This window comes from Ctenocephalides felis, unplaced genomic scaffold, assembly GCF_003426905.1.
Source record: "Ctenocephalides felis isolate EL2017-DRISC unplaced genomic scaffold, ASM342690v1 CF-g0.4_SCAFFOLD_00845, whole genome shotgun sequence".
NCBI lineage: Eukaryota > Metazoa > Arthropoda > Insecta > Siphonaptera > Pulicidae > Ctenocephalides > Ctenocephalides felis.
In genome coordinates, this window is record NW_020536999.1 from 44,223,377 (window position 1) to 44,243,828 (window position 20,452).

General features: G+C 27.7%; 1 protein-coding gene across 1 annotated transcript in view; it reads left to right on the forward strand.

The window, feature by feature from the left end:
- LOC113364055 overlaps window positions 1-20,452 on the forward strand; it is a gene marked incomplete in the record, with an annotated part of 63,038 nt that overhangs the window by 42,058 nt on the left and 528 nt on the right. The window contains 8 exon segments of the mRNA XM_026606513.1: window positions 14,295-14,401; window positions 14,498-14,738; window positions 14,986-15,316; window positions 15,399-15,610; window positions 18,100-18,273; window positions 18,350-18,497; window positions 18,687-18,828; window positions 19,506-20,314. Of these exon segments, the coding sequence (XP_026462298.1) occupies window positions 14,295-14,401; window positions 14,498-14,738; window positions 14,986-15,316; window positions 15,399-15,610; window positions 18,100-18,273; window positions 18,350-18,497; window positions 18,687-18,828; window positions 19,506-20,314 (2,164 nt within the window).

The following is a 20,452-nucleotide window of genomic DNA, read 5'->3' on the forward strand; positions in this document are numbered from 1 at the left end:
GTGCAAAGGGTTAACAGACCAACAACTTGAAATAGAAACTTGGTCCAAATCAAATTGGTGCAACGCCCTGTAGAGCGTAATATCCTAATCATATTTTCTCATGAATGGTTATTAGAAAATGATTAGGGTCTTGATCATTTGTATTTGGTATCTATTTTAAGTAGTTATTAACAAAATCAAACAACAAAAGTTGGTTGCATTTGGTTATAAATTCCAAGTAATTTTTTTCTATATTCAGTTTACATGATTCTGCTACTCACGTGTTCAGTCAGTAACTCATTTGTAGTATAGTTTTAAGGAAAAAAGTATGAGTCACGAATATGGAATTTCCATTTACTAGTATATTTAAAATATATCTAAAATAGCCAATTTATAATGATGTAGATTACATGCTAATGCGGAAAAATAAGTGCATATGTTATTAAATATTACCTCATCAGTAAGGAATTTCTTTATTTCATTTGAGTTTCTTCACAAATAAATGACAATTTTGCTATTGAATTTGAATTTACATTTAGAATGGAATATGAAGATTTTAATGTAATATTAAAACTAGCGGTTTATGGCATCGTGCTTAAGGCAAATTGCTGGAACTTCTCCCGTAACGAAATGTTCGAGGAATTTTAAATGCTTTCAAATAGATTATTATAAATACTGTAACATTGTCTAATATTTATAAGAATCATATAAACTGAATCACAAACACACATCCATTTTTTCTGAGGTATGCCAACATGTTCAGAAACCTTCAAAACGTGGAGAAATGCAAAAATTATTTTCGATTTTCGTCTATTACTATAACTACCATAGGGGAAGGCAATAAACAAAATTTTGACATAGATAAGCATATACAAGCTTTTCTAAAGCATTTGATTAATTAGAAACCAACGATTCATTTACAAGAATCAATGCAAAACTGTTATCAATAGAAACGTTTAGATATATCATTTACACAAATACATCATATCTCGATTATCTACATTATCAGTAAATTATCGTTGCTGTTTAGAAATGTCATGTCTGTTTTATATGTACTTTATAGCGCGCTACTGTGCCTGAGCACAATATCCGCGAGTAAATCAGAACGCTTTATTATATTGTGCTCGCCGCTGCGTGTCGCTCACAGAATGCTTTCTCTCATTGATCTTCAGTTGTATTTTAGAGTAATGGCTGATGAAAATATTTACTCAAGTTAGTATTGCATTGATCCATTAGTAGTTTTTGTATTTTTTTTAAAGTTGATAAAACTACCCTAAACTCAACGCCTCAGTATTTATCTCGTACAACGATAGTGATTTTTAACAAGTCACGGGAATTTATAAGTAAATAAATAAATAATATAAAACTTTATACTTACACATGTGACAGTATCGCACGAGGTTCCATATATTATTTGCATATGAATACTACCATTAAGAATTAATTTTTATTGAGAAAGAAGACAATTATATACTGCTAGTACAAATTTTATAGTGGTAGAGAGAACAAAGATAAATGCAATTTTATTTTATTGGTGGCACTAAAAATATTGATTAAAAATAATTTTCTTTCTTTATCTCATTAAAAAAGAGTTGTGTAATATTTTGATCAGCTATACAGCTTTTCTGTTTGCCTATTAATGGAAACATAAATTCAAATGTAAATTGAATTTTGATTTGGTTCTTTGGAAATTTATCCAGTTTTTTTGCAAAATAATTTTGGGTTATTCTGCAAAGGATCTAGGATCAAATTGAATGTAAGTTGAATCTGAAGATATTCGGGCAGAATAACAAGAAATATTTCAACTTTACTAACTTTAATATTTGACATGTTTCTCATATTTGTTTTAAAAATACTTTATTATTAAAATAAAATATATTTATAAAATTATGCACTCGGGCCAGTATCAGTACCTCTTACTTACTTTATATCTTATTGTATGTTTTTCAGTTTTAATCTCATGTCGGAAAACAAGCACGCATGTTTATATATGAATTCTCATACATGTTGACTTTCATAACAATCTGGCACAATATAAATTATGAGTGTTTTTTTAAAACTCGATTTAATTCAATTTTGCACTTTAGGTGGGAAAGAATGATCAACCAGCATTTAATAAATAATTTGTCTTACTTGCTTAACTTGTTAGAATCAAATAATTCCATACACTAATATTGAAACTTATTAATAATAGGTTCGAAATATATATATATTATTAATAGGCTAGAATATTAACATAATAGGCTATTATGTTAATATTCTAATCATACCGTTACAGTCAAAATACCCCGATGAGGCATGGAATGAAGATCGCATAACCTAAATAAGATTTAAGGATTTATTATTTGTATAGTTCATTCTAACAACGGTTAGCTATTATAAATTTCTCTATAATTAATCATAGCTGAACTGATTGCCACACTTAAATTGACTTTAATAACATTAAATTAATAAAAATACATTGTTTTGCCTCACGCCGTAATTTGGTAGCCTAATCTAGTTTTTTCTTAATCTTTAACCAACAAAATTATCTTCAGAATTGCGATAAGGTGAACTAAATGTAAATCATTGTATGACGTCGTTAATCTTTCTAATTTAATGGTCGTGCTATATATAAATCTGACTTGTAACATAATTTTCATACAACAATTAAGGTCTAAAACTTTCCATACAAGATTTATGCTAGCAAACACATGAAATTGAACTTCTGTGCGCTTGCCCTAACATTGTTATTCGTATTTTCTGTATACACGCGCGCCGTTGTGAAGGCAATTTACTGGTACAGTGGTTCCTCAATATTTTTTATGAAAAAATCATAAATCTTAAAGAAATCGAAATTTTGAATAAGTTACTCATAACACATTTTATTTAGCATAAGTTAGTTAGAATACAAATTGATTTATATTTACAATAAATTTGAACGATTATTTTTATTAAATATTGAATGTTGTAAAATCAATTTTTTATACTGTTATTCTAAAAAAAATGTTCAATGACAACTTCAAGTATTTTATATGAGGAAAGTAACAGCATTCACTGAAGCTGTAGCTGTTCACTATAAAAAAATGTTTGCATCATAAGAGCTTATTTTTATTAGCAGGTGTGAAATTGAATTTTTATGCATTTGCCCTAATATGTGCTAAAAATTTAATCGTCTTTTAAATATTGTAGTCCTTTATTTTACTTGTTGACTATGCAGTACTTCGTTGAATAGTTTACTTTTATTAATAGTCCACTCATTTAAGCTTAAATTAGGTAAGATTCTCGGAATTTGAGATACCCAGCTATAAGTCTGTAAATACTTGTATATTGACACCCTAAAGATGTCTCAAAACCTACATATAGTAGGGTGTCAATACCATATGTAGGTTTTGAAACAACTTCAGGACGTCAATATACAAGTATTTACAGACTTACAGCTGGGTATCTCGAATTCAGAGGTGAATTTACTATAATGACTGGATTATAATTCGATAATAAAAAATTAAAGGCATATCTTCAAATTTTTGCCAACAAAGATTTAATAGTCATGATAACGAAAATATACGTTAGTTCATAAAGATTTGTTGATATTTTTTATTACTATTGTTATTATTTTATTAACATTATTGAAAGGTTTCATATTGTCATAAAGTCATCATAAAAGGTATCATACAGTTGTCTAAAAATGTCTATTTTGTATTCATTTCTATGTTATATATTTTTCTTATATTTTATTTCTTGATATATTTTTATATTTATATTTCATTTTATTTTTTATGAATTTGTGATTAGTCATATTATTTTTTATAAAAAATGTATAGTCTTCTAGATTCTTTTAATTAATGACCTTGTTGTCAAGACGAGCATGACTGAAGTTGACTAATTGATTATCTGCACAATAATCATTAGAATATTTTAATTACAATGCGATTTTTCTACACTTTTACCTGATAGCACTTGATAAAGCTTGAAAATTGAAACTTGAACGTTGAGAATTCAACATGTACCTCTCTGATTAAGAGTCTCTGCTTTGGCGCACGTTGTATTATTGGAAATGACATCATGCGGTCACTCGTTTATTCGGTTTTATCGCATGCTATCGATTCAATGCATACCAAAGTCATAGGCGTTTCGCAGCTTTTTCATAAATTTCAAAAGCGTTTTACAGCTTTCACTATTAATTAATTTTCATTGTTATATTCATTTTGCAGCCTGACAACTGTTGGCAGCTCGAGTAACCATTAGTAAAATAAATCATTTGACGAATTCTCAAGTAGCTTGTAGCTTTTAATGTTTTTATTAATCAACCTAATAATTGACAGTCTGAATGTAATTATTTTGTAAGCTATTTTGATATAAATACGCAAGCAAATTATAATGTATATCCAATAGGTGTAGTTTTCCTATCGATCTTACACGGTTTTTGAAAATATTTTTTTTAATTAAATTTATTAATTTTGCATTTACTCGAGATTATATGGGTCATCCCAATCAATAAGTGGTTAAGTCAATTTTCACTATTTTGCAAAGCTTGATTGTAAAGTACTATTACTCGTATAATATGACAGATATAGTATGTTACAGTTACGAACCTATAGTAGTCTGTGACTATCATGCAAATACTATGCAGATATAATGAGAAATCACCCTTTTATGATCAAAACTAAATTTTATGTGCGCATAAGTTAGTTCGTTTGAAATACCAAAAGAAAGAGATCAAATTAATGGAATATCTATTTTTAATTATCTAAATTATTTTAATTAATAATAATAATTCATTATATTAATTATTTTATCTTTTATGAAAATGCAAGATTTAAATCAGGTTTTTTAACATTTGTTTTAAAATTGAAGTAAATTATTATTCTTATAACTTATTACATATGTTTGATATTAAATCTATTAATTTTTATTTTTTGTTCAATGTGTTTGTTATTTATCATATTAAAAATTGACTAAAACGGTTTTGTATAGTGATCTTTTATTTGGCACTTTTTATAAAGATCTTTATATTCCAGATAAGAGTGAATTTTTTGAGTTACTTGGTTTTTTATGGAATATATCCTGCGTGATAAACCTATCCATAGACCATTAATAGAAGTTGTGACTAATTTTAATTTTTGACTTAAACGTCATAAATGTTATAAAATGAATTTTGCCTTGTGTATTGTATAAAATTTTGGAATAGATCTCAATCTAATCTAATTAAAATCAAAACTGGTTAGAAAATTGATTCTAAATATGAAGAAATCATGTACAGCTATTTTCTTGGATCAGTATTATAAGTTTGCATATATAATAAAAATCTAGAGCTTTTGATTAGTATTATTACATAACTCGATGCACGATCATTTAAAATTGTCAATATTAGCAGAATAAATGTGCAAAGGCTAACTATAAATCACCAGCTCAATGTAGTTTCTAATTATTAATGCACACGCCTTTCGAAAATACAAAACGTATAGTTATATAATTGTGGACTAATATTTACTTCTGAAATTAGTGTTTAAGCATATTTTTCTTAACAACGGCACTTTTTGCGAAGAATGGATATTTAGGCGATTATGTGTGTACTAAGTTAACTATGTTTAGATTTTAGCGTTATTGAGATCAATACTGTTTTGCATGTCTCTAGCACGAATTTTAAATTGTATTGATTTTTTTAAGAGAAAGAATAATATTTTCAAACTGTACTTCTTTTCTATATCTCTATTTGACTTATTTTTAGATTTTTCTCCCATTTTTTCTTATTTAGTCTGTAAAATTTTACATTTTTCAATATCTCGAGTAGAATATAGATGAAGAGAAAATAGTAGACGTGATTTCAGTTAGTTTATAAAATAAATCACACATTTTTGTTTTGAAAAATATTTATATATCAGCATTATTTTCCAATTCGTTTATTATATTTTTGATCTGCAATATTAGAAATATATCACATACATCTAAGATATGGTGTGTATAAAAGATTAGAAATTTGTGAAAAAAATTGAGTTAAAAATATTATTGTATAGATAATAACGTTTAAAGTCATACATTCCTTATTTGATACAATTGACCAGCGGTACTATTAATGCACAATTATTTATAGCGATTGATATCATAAATTCTAACCTCAGGTTACTTTATATTTCCAATCGCGTTTAAAATTATTGTATTGTCTGTCAGTTTTTATATGATTGCAATCAAGGTTGTCCATATGCTAAGAAGTTGTCGTTTTTTATAAGCAAGGACGAAGTGTTTGATCCCGATTGTTGTCTTATATGATTTGATAGCAGATAATTGATAACGCTAATCATCGTTTCTATATTTGGTTTCGAAAAATCAAAGAAACATTACTAGATAGAAGCGGTATCTGTATATTATATGTTTGGCTATTTTAAGATATCTCAATAATATTGCTTATATGTACGGCGGATTTGTTTGATCAATACTTACATTCTGTTAACATGCAACAATCAGTCAATTGTTGTATAATGAGATTTCTAAAAATTGCATGGATATTTATAAATTAAATGGGAGTATTCATCGTTGCCATAAATTAAAAACTATTATCAATTTTAGAAGAATTTAATATATAAATACTTTTACTTTACTTTCAAAGAAGCAGTATAAGAATAATTTGAGAATTTAATGAGAAAACTATTTTTTTATTTATTTATTTATATGACAAATTTATTATATATCTACCACTTCTTTAATATCTAATGGATTTATTCCAATCATAGATTTATAGATTTTCAAGGCATGTAGAGCAACTAATTAAATTTTGTTAATAAAATTAATTGTTATTTCTGTAAATATGTTTTTGCTCTATTTAACGATAATTTCATGATACTTTACTCCAATATGCTTCAAAAGAAATTAGAAGTAGAGTAAACTTTGCTCTAAGTTTTTTTTGCAAATATGTTTACTTGCATCATATATCAAAGATCTCCTTTATTTTGATTCAATATCTATTTATTAATTTTTCAGATTTTTATCAAATTCAGAATTGATTACATTATACGAATATCCTTTTACAAAATGAACATCAATGTTTACAGTAATTACTCTAAGAATTTAAAATCTATTCAAAGTATGTTTAGATTGCAAATTTTTGCGTGCGGTGATATAAAAATTAATATTAACTATTCAAATATTCTAACTTGCGTTGGCGTTGATAAACACTTTCTGATATGTTTTCAGTGACTTTGTCGATATTCTATCCCAATCTATAAATACGTCTATCATTGGCTTTATCCCAAATATCTGCTAAAATTTGCCATCAGATGTCTAGCCGAGCAAATCGTAAATATGTTTTACTTGTCAGAAAATGCGATCAGTTTCTAAGGAAAAAATGACTTAACTTTCCTGATAAGTCTATATTTGAAAAAATTAGAAAATATTTTGTATAATTATTAGTTCATAAATTACTCTTTATGCGATTTGTGTCTTCGTAAAAATGATTTTAAAGTTATTGTTGTTCAATAATAACTTTTATGATCATACTTAAAAATATATAGTCCATAAAATGGTAGGCTTTGTTTGGCTGAAATGCTTTTAAATGCTATAATGTATACATATTATGAAAATTTTTCTGTTTAATTATTTCATCTGTTTTATCTGATTTTGATTGAAATTAAATACATACGGTTCTCATACATTCTCATACATTATTTTTATGGGTTCTGAATGTGTTATGTATGTTTTTATCAATATAGTATCACATAGTTAATTATTTTATATTCGGCTTTATAAAGCAATTACAAATGTGCCTAATAACTCGTAATAATTTGCGAATCTTAAATATACTTACTTTTTAGCGTTACTTCATATGAATATTGTTTTGGTGCATACTATAAAAAATTTGTATAACGAAGTGGTGCAGTGGTGTCATGCAGTTTTAATTGATTTTTTTTAAATATGATAAATGGAATTAGAAGTAATTTCAAATTGAAAAAAAAGGAACTGAGCTGTAAAAAGCAATGTTAAATCCTTGGCGCTTAACTTGCCAGAACCTGAGTTTGAGCTTAAAGCTCCAACAAAGGAGGTAAACTTCAGACAGAATTGACTATTACATCCTTGAGGATGTATAATTCGCAATGGTTTCTTTCTATCAAGATGTTTGATTCTTTTATTTGTTTAACAAATACATGATTGTTGTTCAAATCAAATATTCTTTTGAATTCATTCTATGAATAAGGAGAAATTTAAAGGTGTATATTAATGTGACAGATTCATTATAAATTTCTAATAAACGAACTCACGAATTTTTACAACTCATTCCCGTGCATTTGTTCAGGTTTCACATCGATTTGCTTGAATGATGTCATTGTGTGAATTTCGTCATTTTGAAAGCGCGTTCCGTAGTATGAATTGTTGTTAAGTGTGTTTGCCGCACTATCGATCGCGTCATTTCATACTTTATACCTTTTTCAAATCAAACTCATTTGATAACAATTTATTTTTTATGTTCAATTCTCTTCTATTGTGTATTAAATTGGTTATTGTATTTATCAAATTATTTACGTTTGCTATGATGTATCTTTATTGCGTTAATAATGCTTGTTGATGGCACTCAAATGAATGATGTCATACTTCACAAACAATTGATTATTAATTGTTTTATTCTGTGTGTGGGCTTAAGTGAGCCTTTGGGGCATATTTTCCTAATTGTTTCTGTTAATGTTGTCAAATATCACTTCCACGCAATTACTCACATTCAGACATGATTGATTGGATGAAAAAAACTTAAGAGAACTAGATCAGAAGAAAAAAATGATATGAATTATATAATTATTGAACATTCATTATATTATTCAATTGAAAATATGTACATTATTTGATTGCTTTTAAAAATTCTAACTTATAATTTTGGGAAAATTGAGTTCAATTCGTAAATCTTAATTTAAAAAAATATTCGTATATTATGTAGATATAATTTCTTACTGAATGTAGTCACTGATTGTATTGTATAATAGATGAAAATGTTAAGGAACTTTGCTATCATAAAATAGCATTAGGCTTAACCTAATAATATTTTTAACTTTCTTTAAATAATATTGTTTAAATATAGCTATTAAATTAATTAATGCAATTTAATTACATTTTATAATTTTTGCAAATAACAGGTGTAATTGTATCAGTTGCCAAATTTGACTACCCAAGAGTGAACTACTATTTTTCTACATCAGACCAGTTTAACTTGTTGCAATAATGTTGCTTCTATCATTTAGGACTTTGGTTTGAATATACTAATGACTACTTGGTAATCCACATTAAACATTTATTTATTTATTTATTCCATTCGTTATAAATAATATTAACAATATTTTAATGAATAAACTTAACTACTTTCTTATAAATAATAACTAAGTTATTTCAATCTTTATGAGGAAAATTGATAACTCAAATCAATGGGCGATTTTCTCGTCAATCTAGCTAGGTCGATAGTTTTCTGTTATTAAGTAGTTTGCTAGTGAATTTGGATGACTGATGAACTTGTTTTTATATTGATGCTCTGTTTTTGTCATTACATTCACATTAAACATGTCTTTAAATATTCATAATTTCAATAGTGTTTCGAATCATAAAAATATGTTTCTTCACATTCTATCTAAACAGAACTGAGACCGCTAAGCCACGATAAACTTATTTTAAGACAGCAATAATTAATAATTATTGTATAGTGTTAAACGAAGGTTGTTTAACTTTTGCACTTTTGAAAATGGCTAAAAGTCAAATAGTGTCTTTTGCAAACATTCACTACGATGCTATCACGTTCATAAATCTTTGTTTGTTTATTATTGGCGAATAGTAAATCGCAAGGTCGCGGAGTAAAAAAAAGTGTCATGCTTTATAATACTCGACTACGTTCACTTGTAGTTCGAATTTTTAGGCGTCATTGACCCGATAACCTATATTTAGATGCCAGAACGTAAGTAACAATATGTGAAATAAGAAACAATAATTTGCACGAGTAGAAATAATAAAGTGATTGTCAGAAGGCGAGCAAATCATATACAGTCGTTATTAATATGAGTCTAAAATCTAACTGAGAAGATAGCTGCTGAAAAATGTTGACATCTTTTAAGATATGCAATTATAAAATAAAAGTAGAGATGTTGTGATGATATGTGTGCTGAAACTGTGAATGACGAGAAGATTAAACTTTAGAACAAAGTTACTGTTAATAACAGATTTTACTCACAGTTTTTTGCTTTTGATACTTCCCCTTAACTATATAAAACACCTGTTTTTTTCAAAGGCAATATAACGACCTATCTATATTGTACATATTTAAGTTATTAGTTATTTCACATTGATAATATATTTTTCAATTTGATGCTTATATAGCGGTGTAGGGCTATTTTTACTCGGAAGCATATTTTATTGTCACATATTAAAATGAATAACAACAGATTCATAATCGACCTTGATATGTTAATTTACGATAGATCAAACTAATAAACTTTTACTTTAATTATATAAATTCATATTTGGTAATTAAACTAGTTATTTGCATTTATATTTATAGAGAATTAAACGTTAGTTTTTATTTAGCAGGCTTGATATTTGAGTACGGCCAGAATAAGATCTTATACTACGTTGAAATCTTATGAAAGAAGAGGCGTAAATTTACATTAATCTACATATTAAATAGTTAGCCCTTCATCAAATGTATATCCAAATTGTGTTCAAAAATATATGCAATATCACCTAATATAGCTGCGAAATAACTGAAATTGATTTCCGCAACGATATTATTTTTCGTTTTATCGCATATATTTTACATAAAAATGTTATGATATGATCTTCATAAATGGTCACAAGGTAGAATTGAAGGCAAATCAGCTTATTCATTGACCTGTCCATTTTTGAAGCGTATTTTTATCATTCATTTGGCGGAAAATAAACAATAATTTCCGGAACCTGATCATTCCGTATGCAAATACAGGAAGTTGTTAAAAAAACGATGATGAATTATGTAAAATAAAAAATATGAATTTGCACAGATTTTGTGGGTTTGAGATTATTTTCTTAACGATTCATGAGATGAGTCTCGAGGAAGTGATGTGAAAAGTAAATTAAATTTGAGAATGCTATAATATATGAACTTGTAGCTGGTATATACATTATGATTAATATATGAACTTTTTCAATATGGTGCTTTATTATGACTAAATATTAATATATACTGAAAACATTTGACCCAAACTTTTTTTATGGATTTAAATTATAGTTGATTTTTTTTTCTTCTATGTAGTAACAATTTCCAAATTAATCCTTTTCAGGTTCTTAGCGTTTTTTTCATAAATCTGCTTAAAAATTGAGAAATTTAATCGTACATGTTAGTTTTTTATTATATATATATATTAACTCTTTTTTAAACTTATGGTATTTCTAAACAATTAATTATAGGATTGATAGGATATTTGTCAATTATTATTGTTTAATGTCTATAAATTAAATAGGAGTAATAATTGTTCAGAAAAAAATGTATATTAGAAAAATCTACACTATTATAACCTTCAGATTAGAGTTATTCATGTTATTTCCAATATGAAGATGCATTAATTTCAAACATACCAGAAATCAGGTTAAATTTCTCTATCAGAAATAGCTTTCAAGTACATTTCTTTCGTATCATAACACGCGCTAAGATTTCAAAGACAGATCTATCAAATCGGCGGTAAATCCAGCCATGAACTCGATACAATTTCTTACTAGTTTCCGAATTTCTATTATAAACCGATAACCTAGAATAATCTTCGTTGGCCCTGAATCGAAATTATAGTTGAGATGATGGTTCTGTAACACTTGAATTTCTGTCGACTTGTTAGCCCACGCAACACGGAAAACTTCGTATCCAATGTTATGAATATAAATAAAACCTTTTGTGAAGCAATTTAGCACCTGTTAACGATATTAAATGGGCAATAAGGAAATCGAGGTTTGGATACATAATACGTGATTGTGGAGCAATTGTTGGTAATTGTCATGTTTTGGAGTTGATGTTCGAGCTTCATTAAGGGCTCAATATGGAATGACATTATTATCTCTTTTTAAATATTTTTATAAGTCGTCTCACTGATAATTTTATGAGTTTTATAAACATGAGTCGTGAAGATCACAATTTTGATACAAATACTTACTTTTATTATTATTCTCTGCCATGTTTAATCTATAACTTCTGAATATTGATAAATCAATTAATCTAGACGGGAAATGCGTTTTTTGGTAGTTGTTGAAATGCTGCATATATATCTCGACTCGGTATCAGTAAAAGTTTCGTATATATAGAGTCGAGATAAAATAATAGTATTTTTGTTCAATAATTGTTTAAAATTATTATTAAATAAGATAGTCGATGTGAATAGAGTCGCGGGCCACTGTCTCATCTCTAAATGATATCTCCGCCAAATGATGAAATTGGTATATCAGAGTTTTTGCAAAATATCTATAAAATGGCATCAAAACATTTAAATATCAGGGCGATTCAATAAAATCATTCAAATACCGATTCTGTATGGTAACATGCTCATACCCTTTGTAAATATATACAAAAGGCAAAATTTCACATGTTGAACATCTGCAATAGAGTTTATTAGATTTACTATACATTTCTAAATAACCTATAAGACAATCAATGTCAGTTGATTGACATAAATTCAAACAAAAGAAATTACTGAATACACATTTTACTGTTTACTGTTTTATTTAAAAATAAGATTTATACTTCAAATTAAAGTTTTAATGCCTTTACTGAGTCATTTATGAATGAATCTCCTGCATCCAGGTTCAATGCAATACTCTGGTCATTTACTGATCTTTATTTATGTTCTTGATTACTATTATTTCAACGCATAAAACATCGAAGTTGTGCGTATTATCACAACACTCAAAGAATATCGTAAATGATGTCATTGTTATTTTAGAATCGTTTTCATTGCTATCGAAATAATCGCGAAAACGTATATTCATAATATACTGATAGAATATTTATCGAATGTAAATAGCATGCGGGAATATGATTGTGTTTTGCGATTTATAAGGTTAAAAGCTACACAAACCAAAGCCGGGACACTGTTTTAAATTATCTTAATTACCGACGGCGCGTACGAAAATTTGAAGGTAATCGGTAACAGTGGCGTACAAAAAAGTTGATTTTTACGTGTAATGTTTGGATATCATAATACATATCTATGTAATTTTAGTCTAATTCATGACAATCAACCTAAGCTTTCACATTCTCTTTATAAATATTAGTAGCAGTTTAAGGAGTTAAATTCCAGAGTTATAAATATTACAAGCTTGTAATAATTTTTAAGTACCACGTTTTTTACCATTACATATAATGCACCTGCAACCAACTGTCAAAAGCTCAGAAACTATCAAAATATTTGTATATATGACTTCTGTTAACTCGATGTAGGATGTAGTACTAGTGAGTGATCTTTTACTAGTTCAGAGTATAGAGCTTCATTCACTCAATTGCTTTAAAAGCAATATTACATTTTTCTGAAGGTCCATCGCCTGTTTTGTGTCATATCTCTCTATATTTTTATAAATAATCTAACGATTAATTGACGTTTATACACGATAAGTTATTATGAAAAAAGTAATAGCATGATAACAGTGTATTATGAAAAAAAAATTAGCTCCATATCTCTATTGTATAAATATCGAACTGCTCTTGCTATAATGTTATTTTAAATTTATGGAAAATATGTAAACTTCTTATATGACAAATGAATGATTTAATCTTTAATTTAAAACTTTAATATTTTATGAATATTCCAGCTAATTACATAAACGTAAAGTAATTTTTATCTTCTTATTTATTTTCTGATCTCTCTTATCTTACGACATTTGACCTATAAGATGACATTTTTCATTAAAATGGTATCAAGACTCAAACACTTTTAATATTGTTTAGTATTTGAATACGTTAAAACTGTGAATTCAAGTGCATCTTAATAAAAGTTATGAATTTTGTTTTAACAATTATATACTTGCAATGCCTTGCTGAGTTTATGTATGTATTCTTTAAATTTATTATTTTGTAATTATGTCATATTTTTAGAGAAGATTAATAATGTACTTATAATAAAATAGACGAAATATTTTGGAGAATTTGAAAAAAAAACATTTTTGTGTTGGTCAATTGATATTATCATGTATTGTCAAGAAGTAATCATATAGAGAAGTTTGTGTATAGTTATATATGCTTAGTTTTTGCTAGAAGATATTATTTAAAACATTTCAGCTTTGAAATGCGAAAGCCCATGGCTTCAAAAAATCGAAACACCCTTTCAAATTCAAAATTGAAAAATCAAATTTAATTCCAGTGAGGCGCTCTCAGTTTGGAAACCTAGGTCACCAAATCAACCAGTGCCTCCTGATAAAATTCAAGCGTTATTTAATCAAATGCAACTATACCCCACGAAAAGACAAGGTAATTATGAGTTTAGTTTGTGCATTTATATCCCAAAAAGTATAATTTAGAATGTTTTATTAAATATTCTTTTATAACTAAACTTACCTGTTTCAGTACAAGAAATGTTGGAAGCATCACGGCGTTGTGCATCACTTTCTTCATCATCGAGACGTAGAAACAGTGCTACAAATCACACCTCACATCACTCCCATAATTCACCTGTAACAAACAGAAGTAATCCAATATCTATTCAAGAAAGAAATAACGATCAGCCAGCAAGCAGATATGCAGAAAAACATTCTCTTACTTTTGCGGAATTCTGCGTTTTTGCCGCAGAACTTCGGAGACTCGATAAGTGAGTTTGGATAGTTCGTTATTTTACATTGTAACGATCTAAATTTTTTGTTGATAAAGTATGCTGTATTATGCTTTCATGAAAGGGTCTGGGCGTGTTTCCATACATAATTGGCCCCACCCTGGTATTTAAATTTGATTTGATGCCATTAATGAGTGTCAATTATCCTGACACTGAAAGTTTATACTGAAAGCCTAAAAGATACACAATTTATCACAAAATTAACATTCAATTTTTACTTTTTTAGGCAACCGATGGAAGCAATAAAGAACAAAAAAAATTCTTTAGACTGTAGTAGTTTTAATAGTAGAATAATACGCAACGTTCAAAGCAATCACACGCAAATCCATTCGACCGCATCACAAACGAATCCTGACATTACTGGCTTTAATGATACGGATGGTAAATTTACAAGTTTAGATAATGCAACGGAAGAAATCAATGACAGAATCGCAAGTGAATTTGATTGCAGGAAAGAAAATGAAGTTTTTCTGGGCGGCAGTTGTAATCCGACCACTTGGAGAACAGATAAAGCAATTCCCGCACTGGAGAAGTTAGGGATCACTTACTACAATCCGGTAAATATACTCACATATGATTTTTTTTATCTTGTTAATTGGAGTAGAATCATCGGTTCGAATCACGATTTTTAAATCTTAGCAAGTATCGCACTGGACGCCAGAACTAATCGATATTGAATACCAAGCCAAGCGTTGCGCCCGCGTCATGTTCTTCGTAATGGATGATGAGACGCGCAGCACAGCCGGATCCATAGAAGTCGCGCAAATAGCTGCTGAAAAACGCAGCCTGGTGCTCGTGCTTCGACCATATCGACCAGGGCAGTCCATATTGAATGAGAAACTCAGTCCACAGTAAGTTCAGATTTATCTCAATCTTTTTCTATTTCAAATAAGTTCATAGAGTAAAGATGGCCAAATTTTATAACATATAAAAGAATCTCATTATATACATATATATATATATATATATATATATATATATATATATATATATACAGGGCCGGTCCTGGGGTACTCAGCGCCCGCATGCCAAATTTTTTCCAGCGCCCCCCCCCTTATTATTTTAACTTTTAAAACAGTTTATTTACGTTAATTTTGGTGAATAATTTTTAGTAAATCTAGATTTAGTACACAAAAAATTAGATATAATCAAAATGCGCATAAAATACATTGATTTTAAATTATTTAGAAGATCAAGGCGATTTGTGGGTGCTAATAATCAAATAGTAGTGCCTTCTATAGTTATCGCACTAAGGAACTTTTGAAATTCTTATTTTCAATCCAAACTTTTTCGGACATCTAAAAATTTCAGTATGTTCATTATTGCTTGCAAAAATATTTTTAAATTTTCATTTAACTCTAGCGCATGTGTAATATTAATATTTGGTTGTGAAAAATTTTACTTATTTATTTTGGAGTTTTTATGTGACCTATTCTATTGAACAAATCATAGAAAGCCAAAAAATCTAGCCTCTTATTATTGAACATAACACTAGTACTTGATGTTAAATTATTTTACTTTAATTTTTCATTATTTAAAATATCTTAACTTGCATCGTAAACTTCTCTTAATTGATATAGCAAAAGCCGAATTGTATGTATTCATCTATACTTTTCCATCGTGTATCAGATTGTTGTTTTAAAGTTTAAAAATATTGTCCAAGAAAAGTAAAAGATGCAAAAAAATTATATATATTTTTAAATGATATTGAAAAAACTATATTATAAATTGCATATCCGAATCTCGTTTTGGCGCCCCCTAAGGCGTGCGCCCGCATTTTTTGCATGCATCGCATTCAAGGTAGGACCGGCCCTGTATATATATATATATATATATATATATATATATATATATATATATATTGTATGATTCTGAATTTGATGTTGACATATGTATTAACAAAGTCTAATAATCGGGCATAACATCAATAAAAAACATGAATTTCTTTCAAAAATTTATTTTAAATCCATACGTTTCGGCTATAATCCTAGCCTTCATTCAGTGGAAACTAAAAATAAAATTAAAAACTAAAACAATTGAATTGGAGTGAAAAGAAAAAATAAAATAGTAAATAGTACTTACAATTAGTTGATCTTAGTGTTAAATTGGAAAATTTTAATAATCCATGGTATTAGGATATGGTAATGCACTACACTATGTATTATAAACATTAACTTGAAATTACACAATATTTTCACAAAATACTGATTTTAAAAAATCACAAATGGATAGTTTGTTATTTGTAGACTGGTTGAAGACGTAATGGAGAAAGACATTTTTTAAAAAATATTTTTACCAAGATTCTACACATGTGTGGAACGAATTGCGAATTCTTTGCGCGAACGCTTTTATTGTTTTGTAAGAAGTTTGGAAATGTTATCTAAATAGAAGAGATTTGTGTCGCACAGCGTGTTAAGTTCATTCCGTTTATTTATTGTCTTATTGTTATAAATAGTTAAAAAAGATCCCTCTATAATTCTTCGTTTAAATAAATTTTGTTCGAATTGTAGTACAGTCGGATTAGAAAAGTCCATATTGTTTTTTAAAGTGTATATATGGTCTGCAAGTACAGTTTTGAATTGTTTGGTTTTTTTTAATTGTTTTTATGTTGTTGTAACCGTTTATTCAGGTTCTGGCTAGTTTCTCCTATGTAAATTAAATTACAGTCTAAACAATTTAAATTCCTGATTTGATTATTTTATTTTCCTTTTTGCATCTTAACTCAGTTCATAGCAATTAAGTCCTCTACCCTCACAATTGTCATCTTTTTATTCCGTGTGCCCTTCTCGATTTCAAAACTTTAATTTCTATGTTGCGTATATGTCCCTTTACCTAACATAACATGTGGTTTGCAAATTTCTTATTTACTGTCGCTTCAAATGGTATAAGCATCATGCTACCATCTACATTAAAAATGTATTCTAAAAATATATATAATTGTTGAATTAAACTGACAAGTATTGGTCTATTAGTGCTATTGTGAATTATTATTATCTGAGATAATTGAGAGTATTATAGTTTACATGCAAGTTTTTACACTATATTATTTCTTTATAAATTAGTTTTAATTCATTGTTTCATTGTCACATAGTTTGGTAATTTTATATTTGTTTCTTTCAAATTTTAGTCCACTGAAGATGACATGAAATAATTTGTCGAAACGTATGGAATAATAAAATTTTTATAAATTTTTACTATTTTTTAATTGATGTATTGCTCTGAAGATTGAATCTCACATATTTCAACATCAAAATTATTGAAATATTTTAACATATATATATATATATATATATATATATATATATAATCTTTTTTTCAACATATATCCTTTATAATTCAGGGAGTTCTTAGATTTATCAAGAAACCAGCAGATGCTTCAAGAACTTGTAGAAAGTAGAGGATTTCCAGTGTTAAGTACAATAGAATCAGCTTTGGTCCGCACAAAGCAACTGATAAATCATGAAATTTTGAGTACTGTTTATACGAGTGGTTTGGATGTTTCAAAAACATTGCAGTAAGTAATAATTATAATATAATTATATCAAATATTTACCTTTTGATACTATCTTAATCTTTCTATTCTTTTATAGAGACCTTAGAAGCAAATTTGATTCTATTGATTTATCGGGAAATGGTTACATAACAATTTCACAATGTGCTGCAGTGTTGATACAAATGGGAATATCTACATTTGAAGATGAAATTATTGATTTATTATCTGATCTAAATTCGCATACGGTAAGTCACCATTAAGATTGATGTACTTCAATTGTAAAAATATATGTGAATATTTTAATGTTGGATTATTTAATATTGTTAAATCAAAAAAATCCTGTGAATTCTGGATAAAATATTAAAATAACCATTATTTATTCTATTTATGCATTTTTTCTACAACTTAGGTTTTAATTTAATTATTACTTACAGAACAAAAGCATTGATGATTCTTTAACCAACAAAAATGCAACTATGACATTGGATTTCCAACAATTCTGTGCTGTAATATCAGAACTAAATTGCAAAAGATCCCAAATGGCAGAAAATGACAAATACAATGCAAATAATTTTGGTAATTTGTCGAACATTACTCAAATTTGGTTATCAACAAAAAGTGCATTAGAAAACTATTTTAAAAAGAGTCTCACATTTGTGATAGGTATTTGAAAGTTCAGTCTACATAGTTATGAAGTACTTCAATTTTATTTCTGCTTCATTATTCCACTCTTGAAATTATCATTATTCTGATTTTAATATTTTTCTAGAAATTAAATAATTTTTCTTTTTAACTTTTGTTTATTAGCTAGGTGTACAATTATAATTAATTTGATGAATCCAGAAAGTTACTGTCGAAAAAAAAAAATTAAATCCGTTATATTCACATACCCAGAATCTGATAATGGAATGAGAAATCAAGTTCGATTATAAATTTATACTCACAATCAGTTATTTTGTTTTCTTATAGCTTGTTTTAGTTCACATTGCCACATGTTTGCAATTGCAGTTTATGTTATGCACTTTTTGTTTTTATGTTTCTAGATTGATTTCAAAATCTCGCATGTTAATAGGTAATAAATTAGCTTTTACTTAATATTTTTTCTATTTCTTTTTAAATTTACTTTATTTGTAAAAAAAAATAATTGTCAAGAACAAATTAGAATTCAGCAATTTATTGCTTATAAAAAAATAACCTGCAAGATTTACACTTTAACTATGATAATTTTGATTATAATGATGAATTTATTTCAGATTGGGTTAACAAGCAAGTGATTCATCGACAAAGTTCCTCAAACAACAACACAGTGGACAATAGCAATCTGAATGGTACTACTACAAATACTCCTTATAATTCCAAAGATCATGAAATAAATTCAATAAATGCTAGTGCTGAATTTGATGTACCTAAGCGTGATATTTATCTTGGTGGATCATGTATGCTAAGAACAAAATGGCGTCAGGATATCGTCATACCTATGTTGGAAGACAATGGCGTCACCTACCATATTCCCAAATTGCATGAAAGTTTAGCTAAAGCTTATAATGCATTTCACTACACTCCAGTTTTCTACAATGAAACATGTGGCTTAAGTATGAGTTTGGGATCAGATAAGTCAGACATAAACCACCCAGAAAAACGAGTGAAATATGATGATATAAATTTTTTGAAAGATGATGAAAACTATAAATCCAATAACCATGAGTCTACTATTACTAAAGCAAATCTCACAATTAATTTAATAGATATAGATAGATCAAGTTCTGGAAGTAGTATAAGTACAGTTTCTTCTTTGAATTCACCAGTTTCAGTGAATGGGGAATCTTTAAGCTATAAAGATTTTAATGATACAGATGTGTTAGAAGATTTTATAGGACCAGATAATGGAAGTTTATATAATCCTTCATTAATTGAAAATAGTAGAGTACTCCTGTTCTATATAACGAATCAAACCAGATCGCTTGCACCTATGACTCTGGCCGCTTTTTGCATAGGCGAAGGCAGAAAAGTGGTCCTGTGCATAGAAATGCTGAGTGAGAACTCTTCAATTTGTGGGGAAAAGGTAAGTATTTACTTATTTCAAATAGCATTTTATCAAATGTATATAAAGCTATAAAGTAAAAAAAATAGGGCATTTCAAATTTTAAACTTATATTGAGTAATATATAGTAATATATAATAACATACATCCATTTTTTCT